The following is an 18,739-nucleotide window of genomic DNA, read 5'->3' as shown; positions in this document are numbered from 1 at the left end:
ACCTAGCAGGCCTCACCGCTGATGCTGCATGGAAGGTAGAGGCCCTGCGTCTGGCCCAAACAACCAACTTGATGTTCCGGCTCAACAAGGGGGTCAGGGGACTGGGATGATGCTCCCCTCACTTCATCACCCCCCTGGCGTTTTATGTCGACTCAAGGGCGGGCAAGGGCTGAGGTGGGGCTTCACAGTGGTGAGCAATGTGGCCTTTCTGCCCACAGTGGAAACAGATCATCTCAGACTGGCTTTGACCTCTCGAAGTGGACCGTAGTAGAGTCCACTGCCGGTGCTCCACTTTGGCTTTGCAGACTACCTCATCTGAGTCACTCTTGGTCTCCACCTCCGTTTCTACCCACATTGTCCTTGGGATAACCCAACTCTCTGGGCCCAAGATGTTTTCCACTCTTTCTGCTTCTTTTTTTATTTTTTTAAATTTTATTTCACCTTTATTTAACCAGGTAAACCAGTTGAGAACAAGTTCTCATTTACAACTGCGACCTGGCCAAGATAAAGCAAAGCAGTGCGATAAAAAACAACAACACAGAGTTACATATGGGGTAAAACAAAACAAAGTCAAAAATACAACAGAAATACATATATATACAGTGTGTGCAAATGTAGCAAGTTATGGAGGTAAGGCAATAAATAGGCTCCAGGGTCTTAGACAGTGTGGCAGGGGCAGCCAGGCGCCCATGCTGTTGGAGCCTTCCAGAGGAAGGCATGTAGGGCCAGTTCCTCCTGATCAGCCGTGGCAAACGGGGGGTACCCTTGTCTGGCGTAATAATGCATATCTGTAGCCAGGGCGCCAAGACTCTCATCTCAATTTCTCTTGCGACCTGCTAGCTTCTCTTGCATGCTCTCGATGGAGTCTCTACTGCCAAACCTCTGCCTCAAGGTGTTAGTTAGGGCAGAGCTGAGGTCTAGGAGGGCCTGTAGGTCCAGGGCAAGTAGGACCAGGCCAAGCTGCACAGTTATTTCCTCTTCAGCCCAACCATTATGCCACACAGCTAGCTGAAACTAGGCTAGGTAGGGTTCCCAGAACTCCTCTGCCCTGTAGTGGGCCACCTTCAATGTTCGGGTGGGCATTCCTTGGACCACTGCCATCTGGTCCATGTCCGTCTCCATGCCGCTGTGCAGGACAACGAGGCACCGCACCTTCCTCCAGGTGGCGCTGTGGGGCGTGGTGAAGCAGGAAACCTCCACTGGCTTGGAGCAGGCTGTCCTGGTATGAGCCCTCCGTGGGCGACTTTCCTGTTCCTCCCAGGAGCCGCTCATCCTCCTTATGTAGAAAAAATCCTAAATGCTTTTTTTTTTACAGATTACAAAAAATCAGACTCCAAAATTGTATATCATACACTGTGATTGGAAGAAGCATGGGAAAGTTATTCTACTTTAAACGTTGATAAACTTGTTATCCCACTTAGGAGATAAGTAGGAGAGAATGCCCTTGAAAGATTTTGTTGAGTGCTAGAGAGGTCTAATTTGTTTACACCCATTCAGCATCGTTCACACCCTCTTAAGCAATAGATCACCCATCTCTTTAAGAATTCACATTTAAATGCATGACAAACAGTCTGCATGTTCAAACCCACCATTATCTCAGCCAATCATGGCTAGCCAGGAAGGATCCTGTCTTTATCCCTATATAGCTCAGTGCTTTCTCCTTGGCTAAACTAGGCTCATAATTTAACATTTGTATTCATATTTACGGATCCCATACAAGTTTGTAATTAAGGCACATGAAAGTTCATCAGCCCCTGTTGGGCTGGCGTGTCACATTGTTTGTCTTCATTTAACCCTTTCCTGTCCTAGGTGGTGACCATGGTCTTGGAGAGGGAGAACATGACCCTGCCCAGGGTGTCTCTGAGCCCAGACACAGGGCGCAGTCTCATGGGGCGCAGCCTGTCCCCTCAGAGTGCTCACCTGGACATCACCCAGATGAGGAACAACAGCTGCCCCACCATCATCACCCCCTTCTTCGTCAGGCCCAAGGACTACAGCTTTGTGTCTGACAGTAAGGGAAATATCATTGACAAGGGAACTTTAGTATAAGGGGAACACTGGTGCTTCGAGGGATTGACCTCCGAAGCAAGGTTATCATTGTCCATGGGTGATGTTGCATGATTTCTAATCCCTCCTTTAGAGCAGGGTTTCCCAAACTCAGTCCTGGATCCACCATCCAAGCCTCCAAGATGAACTCTGACACACTTCAATCCCCTAACCCCTCCACCCTACAGATAACACTCTGGAGGTGACCTTGAAGAAGAGCCTGAATGGCTTGGGCTTCAGCTTCCTGGTCCCTGAGCTCAACCCCTCAAAAGGAGACTCAGGCAGTAGTCTTGTCCGGATCAAGAAGCTTTTCCCTGGCCAGCCAGCGGAGGAGAGTGGGCAGATCCAGGAGGGAGACGTCATCCTGGCAGTCAATGGAGAACCGCTGAAGGGATTGTCCTACCAGGTAAATATTAACGTAGACTGGTGTGACGTAATACGACTGTACAACTGTAGCTACAACTGTGAGTTAGAATACTGTATATGGGGGTGGGTGGGTTTGTGTTAATCTGAGCATAGGAAGACAGAGATATTGTGGCAATTTAGTGTGAGAGAAAGGGGTTTAGTTTCACTCAATGTGATTGGTTTGTTCAATAGCACTGTATCACCATTATCTGTGATCATTGTCTTTCATTATGACCATTTATCCCCTGATGAATAAATACCAATTATGTTACATCAAGCCAATTGGGAGACACTAACTTAAAATCCAATTTTATTTGCCACATGCGCCAAATACAACAGATGTAGACTTGGTTATTAACTAACATTCAATTGTATTGTGGTGAATCCAAGAGTACTTAGATTCAGTGTACCTCATTAACACATGGTTGGGATTCATAAGTAAAGATCTAAGAACATGCACGCAGTGTACAGATCCCTTCTCAGTGGTCAGCTCCTTAGTCCATCTCTGGTCTTTCTTACCCATAATTACGTAATTGCCTGGCTGTGGATGACATTGAGTGACTGTTCTCTCTATGGCCTGTAGAGGGTGGTCATGCTGCTGAGAGGCTCTCCTCCTGAAGTCCGGTTGTCTTTGTGCCGTCCTGCTCCAGGTAAATACACATCTGGACAGGGCAGACAACATAATCCAATTAAAATGTTTACACAACAGTTTTTCCTTTCACAAAGTAATGTCAGAATAGCTTTAATTGATAACATTACTATGTGATGGTACAATTTTTACATTTATAAGAACATTTTCATCTTTCACACTTAAAGATCCAATGCAGTCGTTTTTATCTCAATATCATATCATTTCTGGGTAACAATTTAGTACCTTACTGTGACTGTTTTTAATAAAATGGTCAAAAAGAAACAAAAACAGATTTTTAACAAAAAGCTGCTTCTCAAGCAGGAATCCTTTGTTATTGATCTAACTCCAATTCCCCACCCATGCAAAACAAGGTGAAATTTCAGGCGGTCTTTGCAAACAGCTCTTACCTTAAATGGGCATTGTCATCATTTTCACAATTTCACAGTATTAGTCCAACCTCATAGTGTGGAAATATACAGGTAACTGCCAAAATAAAGGAAACACCAACATAAAGTTTCTTAATAGGGCGTTGGGCCACCACGAGCCAGAACAGCTTCAATGTACCTTGGCATAGAATCTAAAAGTGCCATGGTAGCCAAAATAATGGCCAAAATAATGCCCTGCCCAGCATTTTTAAATACTGAACAAAAACATAAACGAAACATGCAACAATTTCAAAGATTTTACTGAGTTACAGTTCATAGAAGGAAATCAGTCAATATAAATAAATAAATTAGGCCCTAATCTATGGATTTCACATGACTGGGCAGGGGCACAGCCATGGGTGGGCCTTGGAGGGCCATAGGCCCACCCACTTGGGAGCCAGGTCCACCCACTGGGGATTCAGACCCAGCCAATCAGAATACGTTTTTTCCCACAAAAGGGCTTTATTAAAGACAGAAATACTCCGCAGCACCCTCGCCCTCCCCCTCCTCAGACGATCCTGCAGGTGGAAAAGCCGGATGTGGATTCCTGGGCTGGCGTGGTTACACGTGGTCTGCGGTTGTGAGGTCGGTTGGATGTACTGCCAAATTCTCGTAAAAACGACGTTGGAGGCGGCTTATGGTAGAGAAATTAACATTCAATTCTCTGGCAACAGCTCTGTTGGACATTCCTGTAGTCAGCATGCCAATTGAATGCTCCCTCAAAACTTGAGACATCTGTGGCATTGTGTGACAAAACGGCACATTTTAGAGTTACCTTTTATTGTCCCCAGCACAAGGTGCACCTGTGTAATGATCATGCTGTTTAATAAGCTTATTGATATGCCACACCTGTCAGTTGGATGGATGATCTTGGCAAAAGAGAAATACTCACTAACAGGGATGTAAACACATTTGAACGCACAATTTGAGAGAAATAAGCTTTTTGTGTGTATGGAACATTTCTGGGATCTTTTATTTCAGCTCATGAAAAATGGGACTAACACTTGACCTATTGTGTTTATATTTCTGTTCAGTATACATGACCCTAAGCATGATGGGATGTTAATTGCTTAATTACCTCAGGAACCACACCTGTGTGGAAGCACCTGCTTTCAATATACTTTGTATCCCTAATTTACTTGTGTTTCCATTATGTTGGCAGTTACCTGTACACAGTACCTTCAGAAAGTATTCAGACCCCTTGACTTTTTCCACATCTTGTTACGTTACAGCCTTATTCTAAAATTGATTAAATAAATAAAAATCCTCAACAATCTACCCACAATACCCCATAATGACAAAGCGAAAACAGGTTTTTAGAAATACCTTATTTACATAAGTATTAAGACCCTTTGCTATGAGACTCGAAATTCAGCTCAGGTGCATCCTGTTTCCATTGATTATCCTTGAGATGTTTCTACAACTTCATTGGAGTCCACCTGTGGTAATTCAATTGATTGGACATGATTTGGAAGCCATGAGGTCGAAGGAATTGTCCGTAGAGCTCCGAGACAAGATTGTGTCGAGGCACAGATCTTGGGAAGGGTACCAAAAAATATCTGCAGCATTGAAGATCCCCAAGAACACAGTGGCCTCCATCATTCTTCAATGGAAGTAGTTTGGAACCACCCAGACTCTTCCTAGAGCTGACCAATCGGGGGAGAAAGGCCTTGGTCAGGGAGGTGACAAAGAACCCGATGGTCACTCTGACAGAGCTGTAGAGTTCCTCTGTGGAGATGGGAGAACCTTCCAGAAGGACAACTATCTCTGCAGCACTCCACCAATCAGGCCTTTATGGTAGAGTGGCCAGACGGAAGCCACTCCCCAGTAAAAGGCACATGACAGCCTGCTTGGAGTTTGCCATAAGGCACCTAAAGACTCTCAGACCATGACAAACAAGATTCTCTGGTCTGATGAAACCAAAATTGAACTCTTTGGCCTGAATGCCAAGCGTCACCTCTGGAGGAAACCTGGCACAATCCCTACGGTGAGCATGGTGGTGGCAGCATCATGCTGTGGGGATATTTTTCACCGGCAGGGACTGGGAGGCTAGTCAGGATCGAGGCAAAGCTGAACGGAGCAAAGTACAGAGAGATCCTTGATGAAAACCTGCTCCAGAGCTCTCAGGACTTCAGACTGGGGTGAAGGTTCACCTTCCAACAGGACAACGACCCTAAGTACACAGCCAAGACAACGCAGGAGTGGCTTCGGGACAAGTCTCTGAATGTCCTTGAGTGGCCCAGCCGGAGCCCGGACTTAAACCCGGTCGAACATCTCTGGAGAGACCTGGAAATAGCTGTGCAGCAACGCTCCCCATCCAACCTGACAGAGCTTGAGAGGATCTGCAGAGAAGAATGGGAAGAAACTCCCCAAATCCAGGTGTGCCAAGCTTGTAGTGTCTTACCCAAGAAGACTCGATGATGTAATCGCTGCCAAAGGTGCTTCAACAAAGTACTGAGTAAAGGGTCTGAATAATTATGTATATTTCAAATGTCAAGAAATTCTAAAAACCTGTTTTTGCTTTGTCATTATTGGGTATTGGGTGTATTAATGAGGGGGGAAAAAACATTTAATCAAATTTAGAATAAGGCTGTAACGTAAGAAAATGTGGAAAAAGTCAAGGGGTCTGAATACTTTCCGAAGGCACTGGATACTGTAAAACACAGGAAAATCACGTTTTTGACTGCATTGCCTCTTTAAAGAAGTTGCCTTTTTATTCATAGGCTATAATATCAAACTCCATGTATTTGTGTTTTTTCTTCCTTTTCCTTCCATTTTTATCTCTTCCAAGGAATTCTGCCTCCCATTGAAACAATTCTTAGCACCTGAGTGATGTAACACCACAGTATGTGAGCACCAATGGGAGTTCCGGAATATACTTCCTGAGAGACAGACAGGAGATCTTCGAGGAGCAGGACAAGTGGAGATCTGTCCAGAAGAAAGAGCAGGACGGGGGAGACGCCTGGCCCTCCCTACACTGCAGCAGAGCCTTGGCCTGAGGGACTACAGTACCCACCTAGATGGTGGGTTGATGGTCAGTACCAGCACTGCAAGACATATCACAAGAAGATACCTCATAATGTCAAGAATGTGACCTGAATAATTGTGAATGTGCATTTTCAGCATCACTGCATTCTATGAGTCAGAGGTGTTGCATGAGTCCCCCCGCAGACAAGAACTAACTGTGTCAAGCAGGAGGCACTGCTTAGGGCAACTCATGTGAAGTGATGAAAATGCTAAATAATGGAAATATCTTGTTATTCAGGTAAGTAGGAGTTAGTTAGTTGAAGGTCTAGTGGCACTACTGTATGAAATATGTATATTCAGATCAAGTCAATGGCCTTTTCTCTTTTCCTAGATTATGTAGTTTCATGTTATCACATGTTGCTTTACTTGTTGTCACACGTTATCACATTAACTTCACATAAGACCATATGCGATCACATGGAAATGTGTTTTTGGAAAACTTCATGTGTTCACATTAAATTAATGTGGTTGGACTAGGGCAGTGGAGTTCTACAGTGTGAACCACTGACAATAAGGAGAGCACTATTACACACGCTCAATTGAATTGAAGGTGAGGGGAATTTATTAACCATGGTTTTGTGAACTGTATGGTTTTGCCTGATGCGGATGTGGTTTCAGTTCTGTGTCAGTGGCACAGAAAGACAGACAGGATGTAACGCATACAAAGGTAGAGAGGATACACGGTTGAAGCACTATGGTCACATAGGGAGGCTTGATAAAGAAACAGTACTTAACCACTGTCCTGCTTTAAATACACCTCAATGTTCTGTCCTGTACAGTTCAGTATATCCCCCTGATAGTGTTTGTGAGTGGAGATCAGGTGAAGTACTTAGGGCAATACATCACATCCATTTAAGGTCAAACAGAACAGAGCTCTTACAAAGTGATCTCAGTCTTTCTTTGCCTGGTAGTGGAACTACCAATTCACACGTGCAGTTAAAACGTACTAGTTAAATGGATCCGAGATTTTAACATTGCACAGGGCTACAGGACCTATACTGTTGCCGTCTTATCCTGCTGAACAATTTAACATTCATATTAACCGTATATAATATAGCCTGTAGGATGATCGCATACAGAAGGCACCACAAATGCAGTGCATAATCAAAGAAAAGGTAAGTAATTAACTTATTATTTGATCCATAAAGGTATTGTCCACTGGGAGGCAGCATAGGGCTGAAAACAATCCCCTATCCACAGTTGCTGTCCCTAAATCATCCCTCCTTTGCCTCAAACCCAGGTTGGTTGGAGAAAATATTTCAAATATTTCTCACTAAGAAGTAGTTTTGCCTATACATGATGGTTAGGTGATACTTGATATCAAATACAGAGTTTTGGTTTGTGATTGATCTTTTCCTCTTTCTTCACAGACAGAGCTACAGAATGTAATCTAGTGCAAAGTGATGACTGCCCCTGAAAGCACATGAAAGCATCTGAAATGAACTTTACATCTGACTGATGATACACTCATACATTCATCTTCTAATGAACTCCTACCTCTGTTTAGTCATAAACCTACTGTAGGATCACACTGATTCTGACATGGGGCCTTAGAGCCACACTACATGATGTGTAGACTACTGAATGGCATCACCCTAAATTAGTGGCAACTCAACCATGTGGAGGTACAAGCAGAACAAACCCACCTGTCAATGGGGCAAGAAATAGTGACATTAGATTCTGTTCTTGTTTCTGAATTCTACAGTATTAAACTCTTCTGAACATCATCAGTGGTCTTGCCGTTGTGAGTGTGTGTTTTCATAACTGGAGAACCCCCAAGTTAACCCACCGGGAGGTACATTAATGTGTTTAACATCTACATGGTGTGTTTAGAAATACAGTGCCTCCAAGATGATGTATGATGTTCTTCACCACCAGTCAGCCTTCAGACTGGCTTTGACCTCCAGAGTAGACTGAACGGCGTGTACCCCCCCTAGAGCCGAGCCGATACAAGCCAGAGGGCCATCCTCTTTTGGGAGTCTGGATAGGGGGGATGGAGATGAACTCCTCTCCCCCCGACCAGGAACCCTTCACCTCCCCTCGTAAATAAGGGTTCCTGTATCTCGGGTGAAACCCGCCATTGGTTGATCCATCTGGTTCCCATTTGGGCTCGTGTTCCCTTGCAAATGATCCCAAATGTTTCTAATTACAGCGGTCCAATGGCTGCACGCAGCCCCACTCGACAGAGTGCCCGCTGTTCTCTCTCGTGAACAATATAACTGTCACGGTGTAGTCGTTTTACCTCCTCGATCAGGTCACTGGTTCTCCGTGATGTCTGACTGTCAGTGGAGTGGACACTCGTTTCTCTCACATCCCCCTCTTTCTCTCTCTCTCTCTCCTTCTCTTTTTCTCCCTCTCTTTCACGCTCTGTTTCTCATTCTCTCTCAAGTACAGGTAACCTGGGACACTGATGTTCTCCTCCTTCTTCTAACTCACATTGAGCCAGAGCAGAGGAGAAGGCAATCAGTGAGTTTTTGGGTGTTCTCTGTGGTTAGACTAATGCTCCACACTGTCCTCCTTTCAGGTCACATTATCCACAGCCACTGCCAGTGAAAGGCCATTTAATAATGAGTTCTGCATGGTCATAGAAAAGCAATAGGATTCCAAGGGGGTTTGGTGAATTGAAGGTAAAGTCATTTGGGACAGGGTTCTGAACGTGACTCCCACCAAGATCATGGAATTCCAAATCTCTGACTCGGTCTGTTTCCCGTGGTGGCTCGGGAGTTATATCCAGGCTAAAGCTGCAGACCTGACTTTTTAAAGTAACTGTGCAGTGAAAATCTCACTTTTAAAGTTAATATTCTGTTAACTCATACCCAAGTAATGTTGTTGACTCATCCTATACTTGTATTTGTGGAGAGAAATAAAAACGCTTAAAAAACCCTACCTCAAACTTGTAGCTCAAACAGACCATTTGAAAAATGCTTGCTATTTCCTCATAGAGTATGATGTGAGCTGGCCAATCATTTTTTTATGACCGGTATACGCCCACACCATTCTGTTGACACCATTCCAACACAGAAAAGCTGCTTTTTAACAAACTTAATTATCATTTTTTGGAAGGAAAACTATTTCACTCATATTGTAATTAATTATAGGTAACATTTCATAGAAATCTGGAAACACTGGACAGTTACTTTAATACTGTATATCCGCAGCAGGTATATAAATAGCAGCAGTCATGACATAGAGTATGCCAACCTTGCTGCTCCTCCAGAATAACAGAGAAAAAAACATGCCAGAGGAATGGACATGGTGTTGCAGCCTGGCAGCTCTGAAACCTTCTCCCTCTATTATGAGAGATTGTGAAAGATCCATAGCTCTGACACACAGTCCAGCTGTCCTGCCACCGGTCCATGATTGCATGTGTTCAAGTTTCTGCTTGTGTCTTTGATGTGCTTCTCACACAGCTATTTCCCCAATTAAAGTGACTGTGCTAATGTGTTAAGTGGCATGCCACGATTAAAGGTAGACACTATTATTTTTGAGAGGACTTCAAATTCATCACCTTCGGATGCCGCCGACATGGAAAAAGCCACCCGTCAGAGAATGTGAGTGAGAAATCACAAATGTGGAGTTATTATTCGAGTGGAAAAGGAAATCCTAATTGTGATTATATCCTGACCACTTACTTGATACTGACAATCAAAACAGTGCTAATTGTACATTTATGAGGGGTAGCCGGCCAACTCATAAAGTTTCTGGAGCCTTCCAGCTTTGAGGGAGTCAGAAAAGTACAAAACGGAGAAAGTGCCTTGCAAAAGTATTCATCCCCCTTGGCGTTTTTCCTATTTTGTTGCATTACAACCTGTAATGTAAATTGATATTTATTTGGATTTCATGTAATGGACATACACAAAATAGTCCAAATTGGTGAAGTGCTCTTTGCTATGAAGCCACTAAATAAGATCTGGTGCAACCAATTACCTTCAGAAGTCACATAATTAGTTAAATAAAGACCACCTGTGTGCAATCTAAGTGTCACATGATCTGTCACATGATCAAAGTATATCTACACCTGTTCTGAAAGGCCTCAGAGTCTGCAACACCACTAAGCAAAGGGCACCACCAAGCAAGCGGCACCATGAAGACAAAGGAGCTCTCCAAACAGGTCAGGGACAAAGTTGTGGAGAAGTACAGATCAGGGTTGGGTTATAAAAACATCTGAAACTTTGAACATCCCACGGAGCAGCATTAAATCCATTATTAAAAAATGAAAAGAATATGGCACCACAAAAACCTGCCAAGAGAGGGCCGCCCACCAAAACACGGACCAGGCAAGGAGGGCATTCATCAGAGAGGCAACAAAGAGACCAAAGATAACCCTGAAGGAGCTGCAAAGCTTCACAGCGGAGATTGGAGTATCTGTCCATAGGACCACTTTAAACTGTACACTCCACAGAGCTGGGCTTTATGGAAGAGTGGCCAGAAAAAAAGCCATTGCTTAAAGAAAACAATAAGCAAACACGTTTGGTGTTCGCCAAAAGCCATGTGGGAGACTCCCCAAACATATGGAAGAAGGTACTCTGGTCAAATGAGACTCAAATTGAGCTTTTTGGCCATCAAGGAAAACGCTATGTCTGGTGCAAACCCAACAACTCTCATCACCCCGAGAACACCATCCCCACAGTGGCAGAATCATACTGTGGGGATGTTTTTCATCAGCAGGGACTGGGAAACTGGTCAGAATTGAAGGAATGATGGATGGCGCTAAATACAGGGAAATTCTTGAGGGAAACCTGTTTCAGTCTTCCAGAGATTTGAGACTGGGACGGAGGTTCCCCTTCCAGCAGGACAATGACCCTAAGCATACTGCTAAAGCAACACTCGAGTGGTTTAAGAGGAAACATTTAAATGTCTTGGAATCAAAAAATAAATGCACTGTTGGTTAAGGGCTGTAAGTAAGCATTTCACTGTAATGTCTGCACCTGTTGTATTCGGCACATGTGGCCAATACGATTTGATTTGATTTGATTTGATTTGATTTGAATGGCCTAGTCAAAGCCCAGACCTCATTCCAATTGAGAATCTGTGGTATGACTTAAAGATTGCTGTACACCAGCGGAACCCATCCAACTTGAAGGAGCTGGAGCAGTTTTGCCTTGAAGAATGGGCAAAAATCCCAGTGGCTAGATGTGCCAAGCTTAAAGAGACATACCCCAAGAGACTTGCAGCTGTAATTGCTGCAAAAAGTGGCTCTACAAAGTATTGACTTTGGGGGGGTGAATAGTTATGCACGCTCAAGTTTTCTGTTTTTTTGTCTTATTTCTTGCTTGTTTCACAAGAAAAAATATTTAGCATCTTCAGAGTGGTAGGCATGTTGTGTAAATCAAATTATACAAACCCCCCCCCAAAATTAATTTCAATTCCAGGTTGTAAGGCAACAAAATAGGAAAAATGCCAAGGGGGGTGAATACTTTCACAAGCCACTGTATTAGAGGGGCTGTCAATTAAAGAATGCTTAAAAAGGACCAGTGAAAGTGTGTCAAATTCAATGCATCCAATGGTGTTGTGGCTGAATAGGGGCGAGAGGAAAAAGAGAGGTAGAAAGCTACACAGATGGGCGTAGTATACAAAGTTAACATGTTGACATTGTTCTCCTTGTGAGGTCCCTCTAGTGACAGCACAGTAACACACAGGAGTGTTATTCAATACTGCCCATAACAGAAATCCACATCACAAGTCTCTCCACTTTAGGAAATGAAAACAAAGTCTAGAAAAGCCAGGGTGTTTTGTGCAGAGCAGACCATTTGAGTATTGTGTAGGTGGGTGGCTGGGGGGTGGGGTGTGCTATGGGGGAGAGAGAAAGGTGACAGCTTTGAATGATCTTTTTGTGTTGTACTGACTTTGGTGTTAAAGGCTTTGGCCCACAGAGGGGTTTCTTTTTTTCAACTTGCCGATTAGATTTTCAGACAAGTTTTCAAGGTTATAGTCATACTTTACACAGTCCTTTTCCTTCTCCCACAGAACTCACACCAGTCTTGGCGTTGGCTGAATAATAGTGAAGGTCTTGGGATGTGTGAAGTCTTTTGGATACTGTACATCTTGTTTTTCATTTTCACTCACCTCCTCTTCCTGAGGAAAAACATCTGCAGAATGGATCAAAGGGCCTTAGGGGATGAAGGTTATTCCCATCACACTTGAGGTGCTGGAGGTGAGGTCAAAGCCCTGAAATGCGGGCCTCAGTCAGGGTGAAAATGCTGCCATTACCTGAAACAGCCATTGGCATATGGAGAAAGGGCTTGACGTATAAATTGACCTTTACCACAGATCTAAACCATTACGTTATTATTAGGTTATTATATCTGACCCTGTATCAGTGGTTAGGGGCAAATTCTATCTACTCCAGTGATGGGCACATCCTGTAAACCATCTTTCTAGTAACTCAAAACTCAACATAAGGGCACAATCAGTGTTTAGTTGGGCCTCTTTCTTTTTCTCTCTTGTGATTATGCTATGCCAATTTTCCACAGTCACAACCATGGAGTTGCAATCAGATGTTAGAGTTGAGTGTTGACTCTCGCTGCGACGCAGGAAGCTAAGTACAGTAGACCATTGCATGGGGACCTTAAAACACTGGGTTAATGGGGTGAACTCCCAGTTATATAAAACATGCTCCATTGCTACCATTTGGTGTGTATCTTCACAGACTGATCCAGGTTTATATGAGAAAATGTGCAAAGGAAATGAATCAAGGTGGCTGTTTTCATTTTACAGTATGTAGAGAGCAGTGGAGGCTGCTGAGGGGAGGATGGCTCATAATAATGGCCGGAATGGACTCAATGGAATGGTATCAAACACATGGTCATGGTCATGTGTTTGATACCATTCCATTCACGCCATTCCAGCCATTATTATGAGCTGTCCTCCCCTCAGCAGCCTCCACTGGGAGAGAGAGAACACAAATAACTTTAACTCAGTGAAATAACACTATACAATGAGGATGCCATGTCACTATAATGTGGGTGACAAACACATGCACACACACGCAGGCAGGCCACAGCTGGTCAATTCAATCCATCATCCACTGCATCTGCTCTTTTCCACCTCACCCTCTAGGTTCTATACCATCTCTGCAGGGTGGTAACACCCAGGGCCGTGGCCAGGGTAAACAGACAAACCGTGGGCCTCCAGCACCACTTTTACAAGACCCCTCTCTCTCTCTCTCTCTCTCTCTCTCCCCCCTCTGTGTCAAAGAGAGCCAGAATCCAAACAAACAAAGTCAAATTAAATACATAGTTTTTCCTCCGATCAGAAACACGAGAGCCTCAGAGAAGCTCGAAGGAGAAGAGAGGCACGCACTGGAGGAATTGAACAACGCCTCAGAGCTTTGGTCCAGGCCCCTTTTGTTTGACTGTAAGATAATGGCATTGAGCTCAAATAATCCTTTATATCCTTCCTCCAGTGCTCCCTCTCTCCTTCTCAAATGCTTTCCCCAGGACAAGATGCAGGGCATGCCAGAACTGTAAATTCTAGCTCAGTTTCTGTTCATCTCTCCTCATAAACGTATATTTGTACCCATAAAGATTCATGCTGGTTTCCATTGGGGCTGTTTTTGGGTGGCAAATATCCTGGTCTATATAAATCATGGGGCCGTCCATTTAATGGAACAGTGATGGATGAGAGCGGATGGGTGAGTATCAGAGCGCTGTTTGAGCTACAGAAGAGGAAGTGTGGCTAATCAGAGTTGACCTCCGTTCGGGGTCACATTGTCTCCACCTGGATCCAGCCATGCAGAAAGCCACAATGAGGACCACATCCTTTGGAGAGGAGACGGAGGATGTGAATAGATCACTGTCAACACAAGTCTAATCCACCAGATGTCAGCAGTGCATTCACACTCATACTATATTTCAACTGAGCAAACCACTCAGCAACTGCTCACAACCAATCAATGAAGGCAGGTATAACATATTACTGTAAAGTCCTCTGGCCCTGTGTGATAGACGATTCAGTCTCATAGAGTTAGTGTCTACAGTTAGAGTCCATATATGCACTGTTAGCATTCCTCTGCTGTCTGTCGTGATGTGCAGTATTTGGAAGAATATTCACAATGTGGAAATGTATTCATCCCCCTTGAAGTTTTTCCTATTTTGTTGCATTACAACCTGTAATTTAAATTGAATTTTATTTGTATTTCATGTAATGGACATACAAAAAATAGTCCAAATTGTTGAAGTGGAATTAATAAAAAAAACGTGTTTAAAAGAATTCTAAAAAATAAATAACGGAAAAGTGGTGAGTGCATATGTATTCATCCCCTTTGCTATGAAGCCCCTAAATAAGATCTGGTGTACCTTCAGAAGTGACATAATTAGTTAAATAAAGTCCACCTGTGTGCAATCTAAGTGTCACATGATCTGTCACATGATCTCAGTATATATACACCTGTTCTGAAAGGCCCCAGAGTCTGCAACACCACTAAGCAAGGGGTACCACCAAGCAAACGGCACCATGTAGACCAAGGAGCTCTCAAAACAGGTCAGGGGCAAAGTTGTGGAGAAGTACAGATCAGGGTTGGGTTATAAAAAAATATCCGGAACTTTGAACATCCCACGGAGCACCATTAAATCCATTATTAAAAAATGGAAAGAATATGTCACCACAAAAACCTGCCAAGAGAGGGCCGACACCAAAACTCACGGACCAGGCAAGGAGGGCATTCATCAGAGAGGCAACAAAGAGACCAAAGATAACCCTGAAGGAGCTGCAAAGCTCCACAGCCGAGATTGGAATATCTGTCCATAGGACCACTATAAGCCGTACACTCCACAGAGCTGGGCTTTACGGAAGAGTGGCCAGAAAAAAGCCAATGCTTAAAGAAAAAAATAAGCAAACACATTTGGTGTTCGCCAACAGGCATGTGGGAGACTCACCAAACATATGGAAGAAGGTATTCTGGTCAAATGAGACTACAATTGAGCTTTTTGGCCATCAAGGAAAACACTATATCTGGCGCAAACCCAACACCTCTCATCATCCCGAGAACACCATCCCCACAGTGAAGCATGGTTGTGGCAGCATCATGCTGTGGGGCTGTTTTTCATCGGCAGGGACTGGGAAACTGGTCAGAATTGAAGGAATGATGGATGGCGCTAAATACAGGGAAATTCTTGAGGGAAACCTGTTTCAGTCTTCCAGAGATTTGAGACTGGGAAGGAGGTTCACCTTCCAGTAGGACAATGACCCTAAGCATACTGCTAAAGCAACACTCGAGTGGTTTAGGGGAAAACATTTAAATGTCTTGGAATGGCCTAGTCAAAGCCCAGACCTCAATTCAATTGAGAATCTGTGGTATGACTTAAAGATTGCTGTACACCAGCGGAACCCATCCAATTTGAATGAGCTGGAGCAGTTTTGCCTTGAAGAATGGGAAAAAATCCCAGTAGCTAGATGTGCCAAGCTTATAGAGATATACCTCCAAGAGACTTGCAGCTGTAATTGCTGCAAAAGGTGGCTCTACAAGTTTTCTGTTTTTTTGTCTTATTTCTTGTTTGTTTCACACACAAAAAAATATTTTGCATCTTCAAAGTGGTAGGCATGTTGTGTAAATCAAATGATACAAACCCCCCAAAAAATCAATTTTAATTCTAGGTTGTAAGGCAACAAAATAGGAAAAATGGCAAGGGGGGGTGAATACTTTCGCAAGACACTATAAATAGAGGAGGGGTAGTCTCATTATTGATGTGGGGCCATGAAGGCAGGATTTATGGGACGTGTGTGTGTGGGTGTGTGTGTGTGTGTGTGTGTTTGCTTTTTGACATTTTATTACAGCCAAAATGCCCAGCTATCTTGTCTCTTTACATACTATTTGATATTCTGATCACAGAAAAATTAAAACAAAGGAATGTTCTCATTTTCACAAACCTTGATTTTCTATTTTCATTCTACTTGTTTTGTTTAATCAACTTTTGTACTTCTATCATCAAGATTAATCTCATCTTTATCTAGACTTGGCAAAGCAATTCTTTATAAATATATTTATGCATTTCAATGTTGTTTTTTATGCTTTTCAATATAATGAAAATGTTAAGAATCCCAGTCCCGTGTTTTGCTTCAAGCTCCAATGGAGTTGACAGATTTATTTTCTTTATGGTGGACATGTAGCACCGACTATGCCTCCTCCACCTTAGAGCGGAGGTACTCAAGGGACTCCATTATGTGTTGAAGTTCAGGGTTGTTGATTTCTAGGAGCATGCCTGTGATCTTCATAGCACGAGAGGGATGCATGTTCTGGATTCAAGGAAACAGACACAGACCCAGAATCTTTTTCTGTTCCAGGATGGAAACTGTCGGAGGCTCTTGTACTTGGAGATGTGAAGCCATTTGTAGAAGTGGATTACTAACACCAGCTGCGTACTTTCAGTGAGCTTGCGTAGCTGGACTGTGTCTGCATTTGAACTGGCAGGATGCTGGACCAAGAACTGGGTGGCCATCTGCTGAGAAGTCACGTGGTTCTGGGGCTGTGCAGAATTGTTCTGGGCCTGTAGATTAACACATTAGAATAAGCCTATAAGTATGGAATTCCTGTGGTGAAAAAAGGATCCAATTGTCATCCTTGAGTAAAAGTAAAGATACCTTCATTGAAAATGACTCAAGTAAAAGTGAAAGTCACCTAGTAAAATATTACTTGAGTAAAAGTCTAAAAGTATTTGGTTTTACATATACATAAGTACCAAAAGTAAAAGTAACCGTATAAATCATTTAAAATCCCTTATATTAAGCAAACCAGACGTTCTGGAAGTGCGTACTTGCAGTTAGGCTCGCGTAGCTGGACTGTGGCTGCGTCTGCGCTGGCAGGGCGCTTAACTATTAACTGGGTGGCCATTCCCTGAGAGGGAATCTGGGGCTTGGGGGTTGACGGACACATGGTGTTGGGAACGTTCTGGAAGTGCTGTGGCCTGACACCCTGTTTCTGGGCCTGTGCAGTGTGATTCTGTGGCTGTGCAGTGTGGTACTGGGCCTGTGCAGAGTATGTATGTGTACCTGTATGTGTGTGAGATCCAGAGATATCTCTGGTCTTGCAGTGGTCATACATTCTAACACTCTCAACACTGGTCAGAAGGGCCACATCCCTCTGCCTGGTTTACAGTGGAGATGGTTTAAATTCCATCACCGTTCTTCAGGTGCATACATAGTTTGTATATAATAGTTTCAACAAACAACGCCATTACCTGAATACGTTTAAAGCACAAAAAAACATTCTGATGGTCTAATTATCATAGCAGCTCCATATCCAGTGTCACTGTGTATGAACCAGTAGATGGTGCTGGTGAGTCTTGTCCGCTGGGTGCACCATACAGTACAGTACCGTACAGTCAATCTGCCTGGGGCCAGGGGGCCTCATGCATTACCACAGCAGACAGACAGACCATCAGATGCCAGGAGTGGTTAACCATGGAGGGCCAAGGGTGCAGCGAGAACTGTCAAGATGGGATTCTGTTTCTCAGTTCTCCCGGGGCTGGACACTGTGGTAGGAATATACCCCTCATGTGCAATCACATATGGTAATTGTGCACCTGGAGATTATTTTACAATTGTTTGCAACTGTTGTATATATATACTGCAGGCCTAAATGTGAAGCTCTTCCATGGGAATGGTTCTGAGATAATTTCTATGACCTACTCATTTGGAGAGAGTTGCAGAAAAAAATATTTTGTTGATAAATAAGTTCATGTCAATGTCATGTTTCCATCCAAAGGGTTTTTATTCCCGGGCCTCCAGTGGCTTCCAGAAGTCCAAGAACAACACAAATGATAGCCTCAAGAGGAGAGAGTGCTGAGAGACGGCCACGTCTATCCGTTTTACACTCAGAATTCTATTTCCTCCGCCTGCTAGTAACATTTTTCCTACTTTTAAGAGCAAAGTGCTTGGCTTGAATGCTCACAATTATTACCCACTTTCGCTGTCCTCTGAACTTTGTGTGAAGTTCCCCAAATTGCGAGCAGTAATAAAATAGTATATTTCCATGACTGCTCTTGTGACAACGACCGTGGAACCGAGGATATGAGGGTTACTTCCATTGGCCAGTCTCTCTCTTCCATCTGCCATTACCTCACTGTAATAATAACACCATTATTCTCACTAACTAAGATTCCATCCTCAGGCTTTGATGACAGTTGTAGCTCCGCTTCACTTTTTAGGTCTCCTTGCCAAGAGAAAAATGCCTCTGGATATGTGGAGTCTGCTAACATTTCAGGAGAAA

At 43.6% G+C, this 18,739-nt stretch overlaps 1 protein-coding gene across 1 annotated transcript in view; it reads left to right on the top strand.

The window, feature by feature from the left end:
- LOC121547069 (FERM and PDZ domain-containing protein 2-like) overlaps nucleotides 1–8,560 on the top strand; it is a 49,182-nt gene extending 40,622 nt beyond the window's left edge. The window contains exons 22-27 of the mRNA XM_041858165.2: nucleotides 1,810–2,011; nucleotides 2,235–2,452; nucleotides 3,035–3,101; nucleotides 6,299–6,541; nucleotides 6,631–7,774; nucleotides 7,905–8,560. Coding sequence (XP_041714099.2) covers nucleotides 1,810–2,011; nucleotides 2,235–2,452; nucleotides 3,035–3,101; nucleotides 6,299–6,336 — 525 coding nt within the window. The 3' untranslated portion in view covers nucleotides 6,337–6,541; nucleotides 6,631–7,774; nucleotides 7,905–8,560. The remainder of the gene's footprint in view (nucleotides 1–1,809; nucleotides 2,012–2,234; nucleotides 2,453–3,034; nucleotides 3,102–6,298; nucleotides 6,542–6,630; nucleotides 7,775–7,904) is intronic.
- Nucleotides 8,561–18,739: the final 10,179 nt, after the last annotated feature.

This window comes from Coregonus clupeaformis, chromosome 31 (assembly GCF_020615455.1).
Source record: "Coregonus clupeaformis isolate EN_2021a chromosome 31, ASM2061545v1, whole genome shotgun sequence".
NCBI classification, from domain to species: Eukaryota; Metazoa; Chordata; class Actinopteri; order Salmoniformes; family Salmonidae; genus Coregonus; species Coregonus clupeaformis.
The sequence above is the reverse complement of the archived record's forward strand: the minus strand, read 5'-3'. Positions and strand labels throughout refer to the sequence as shown.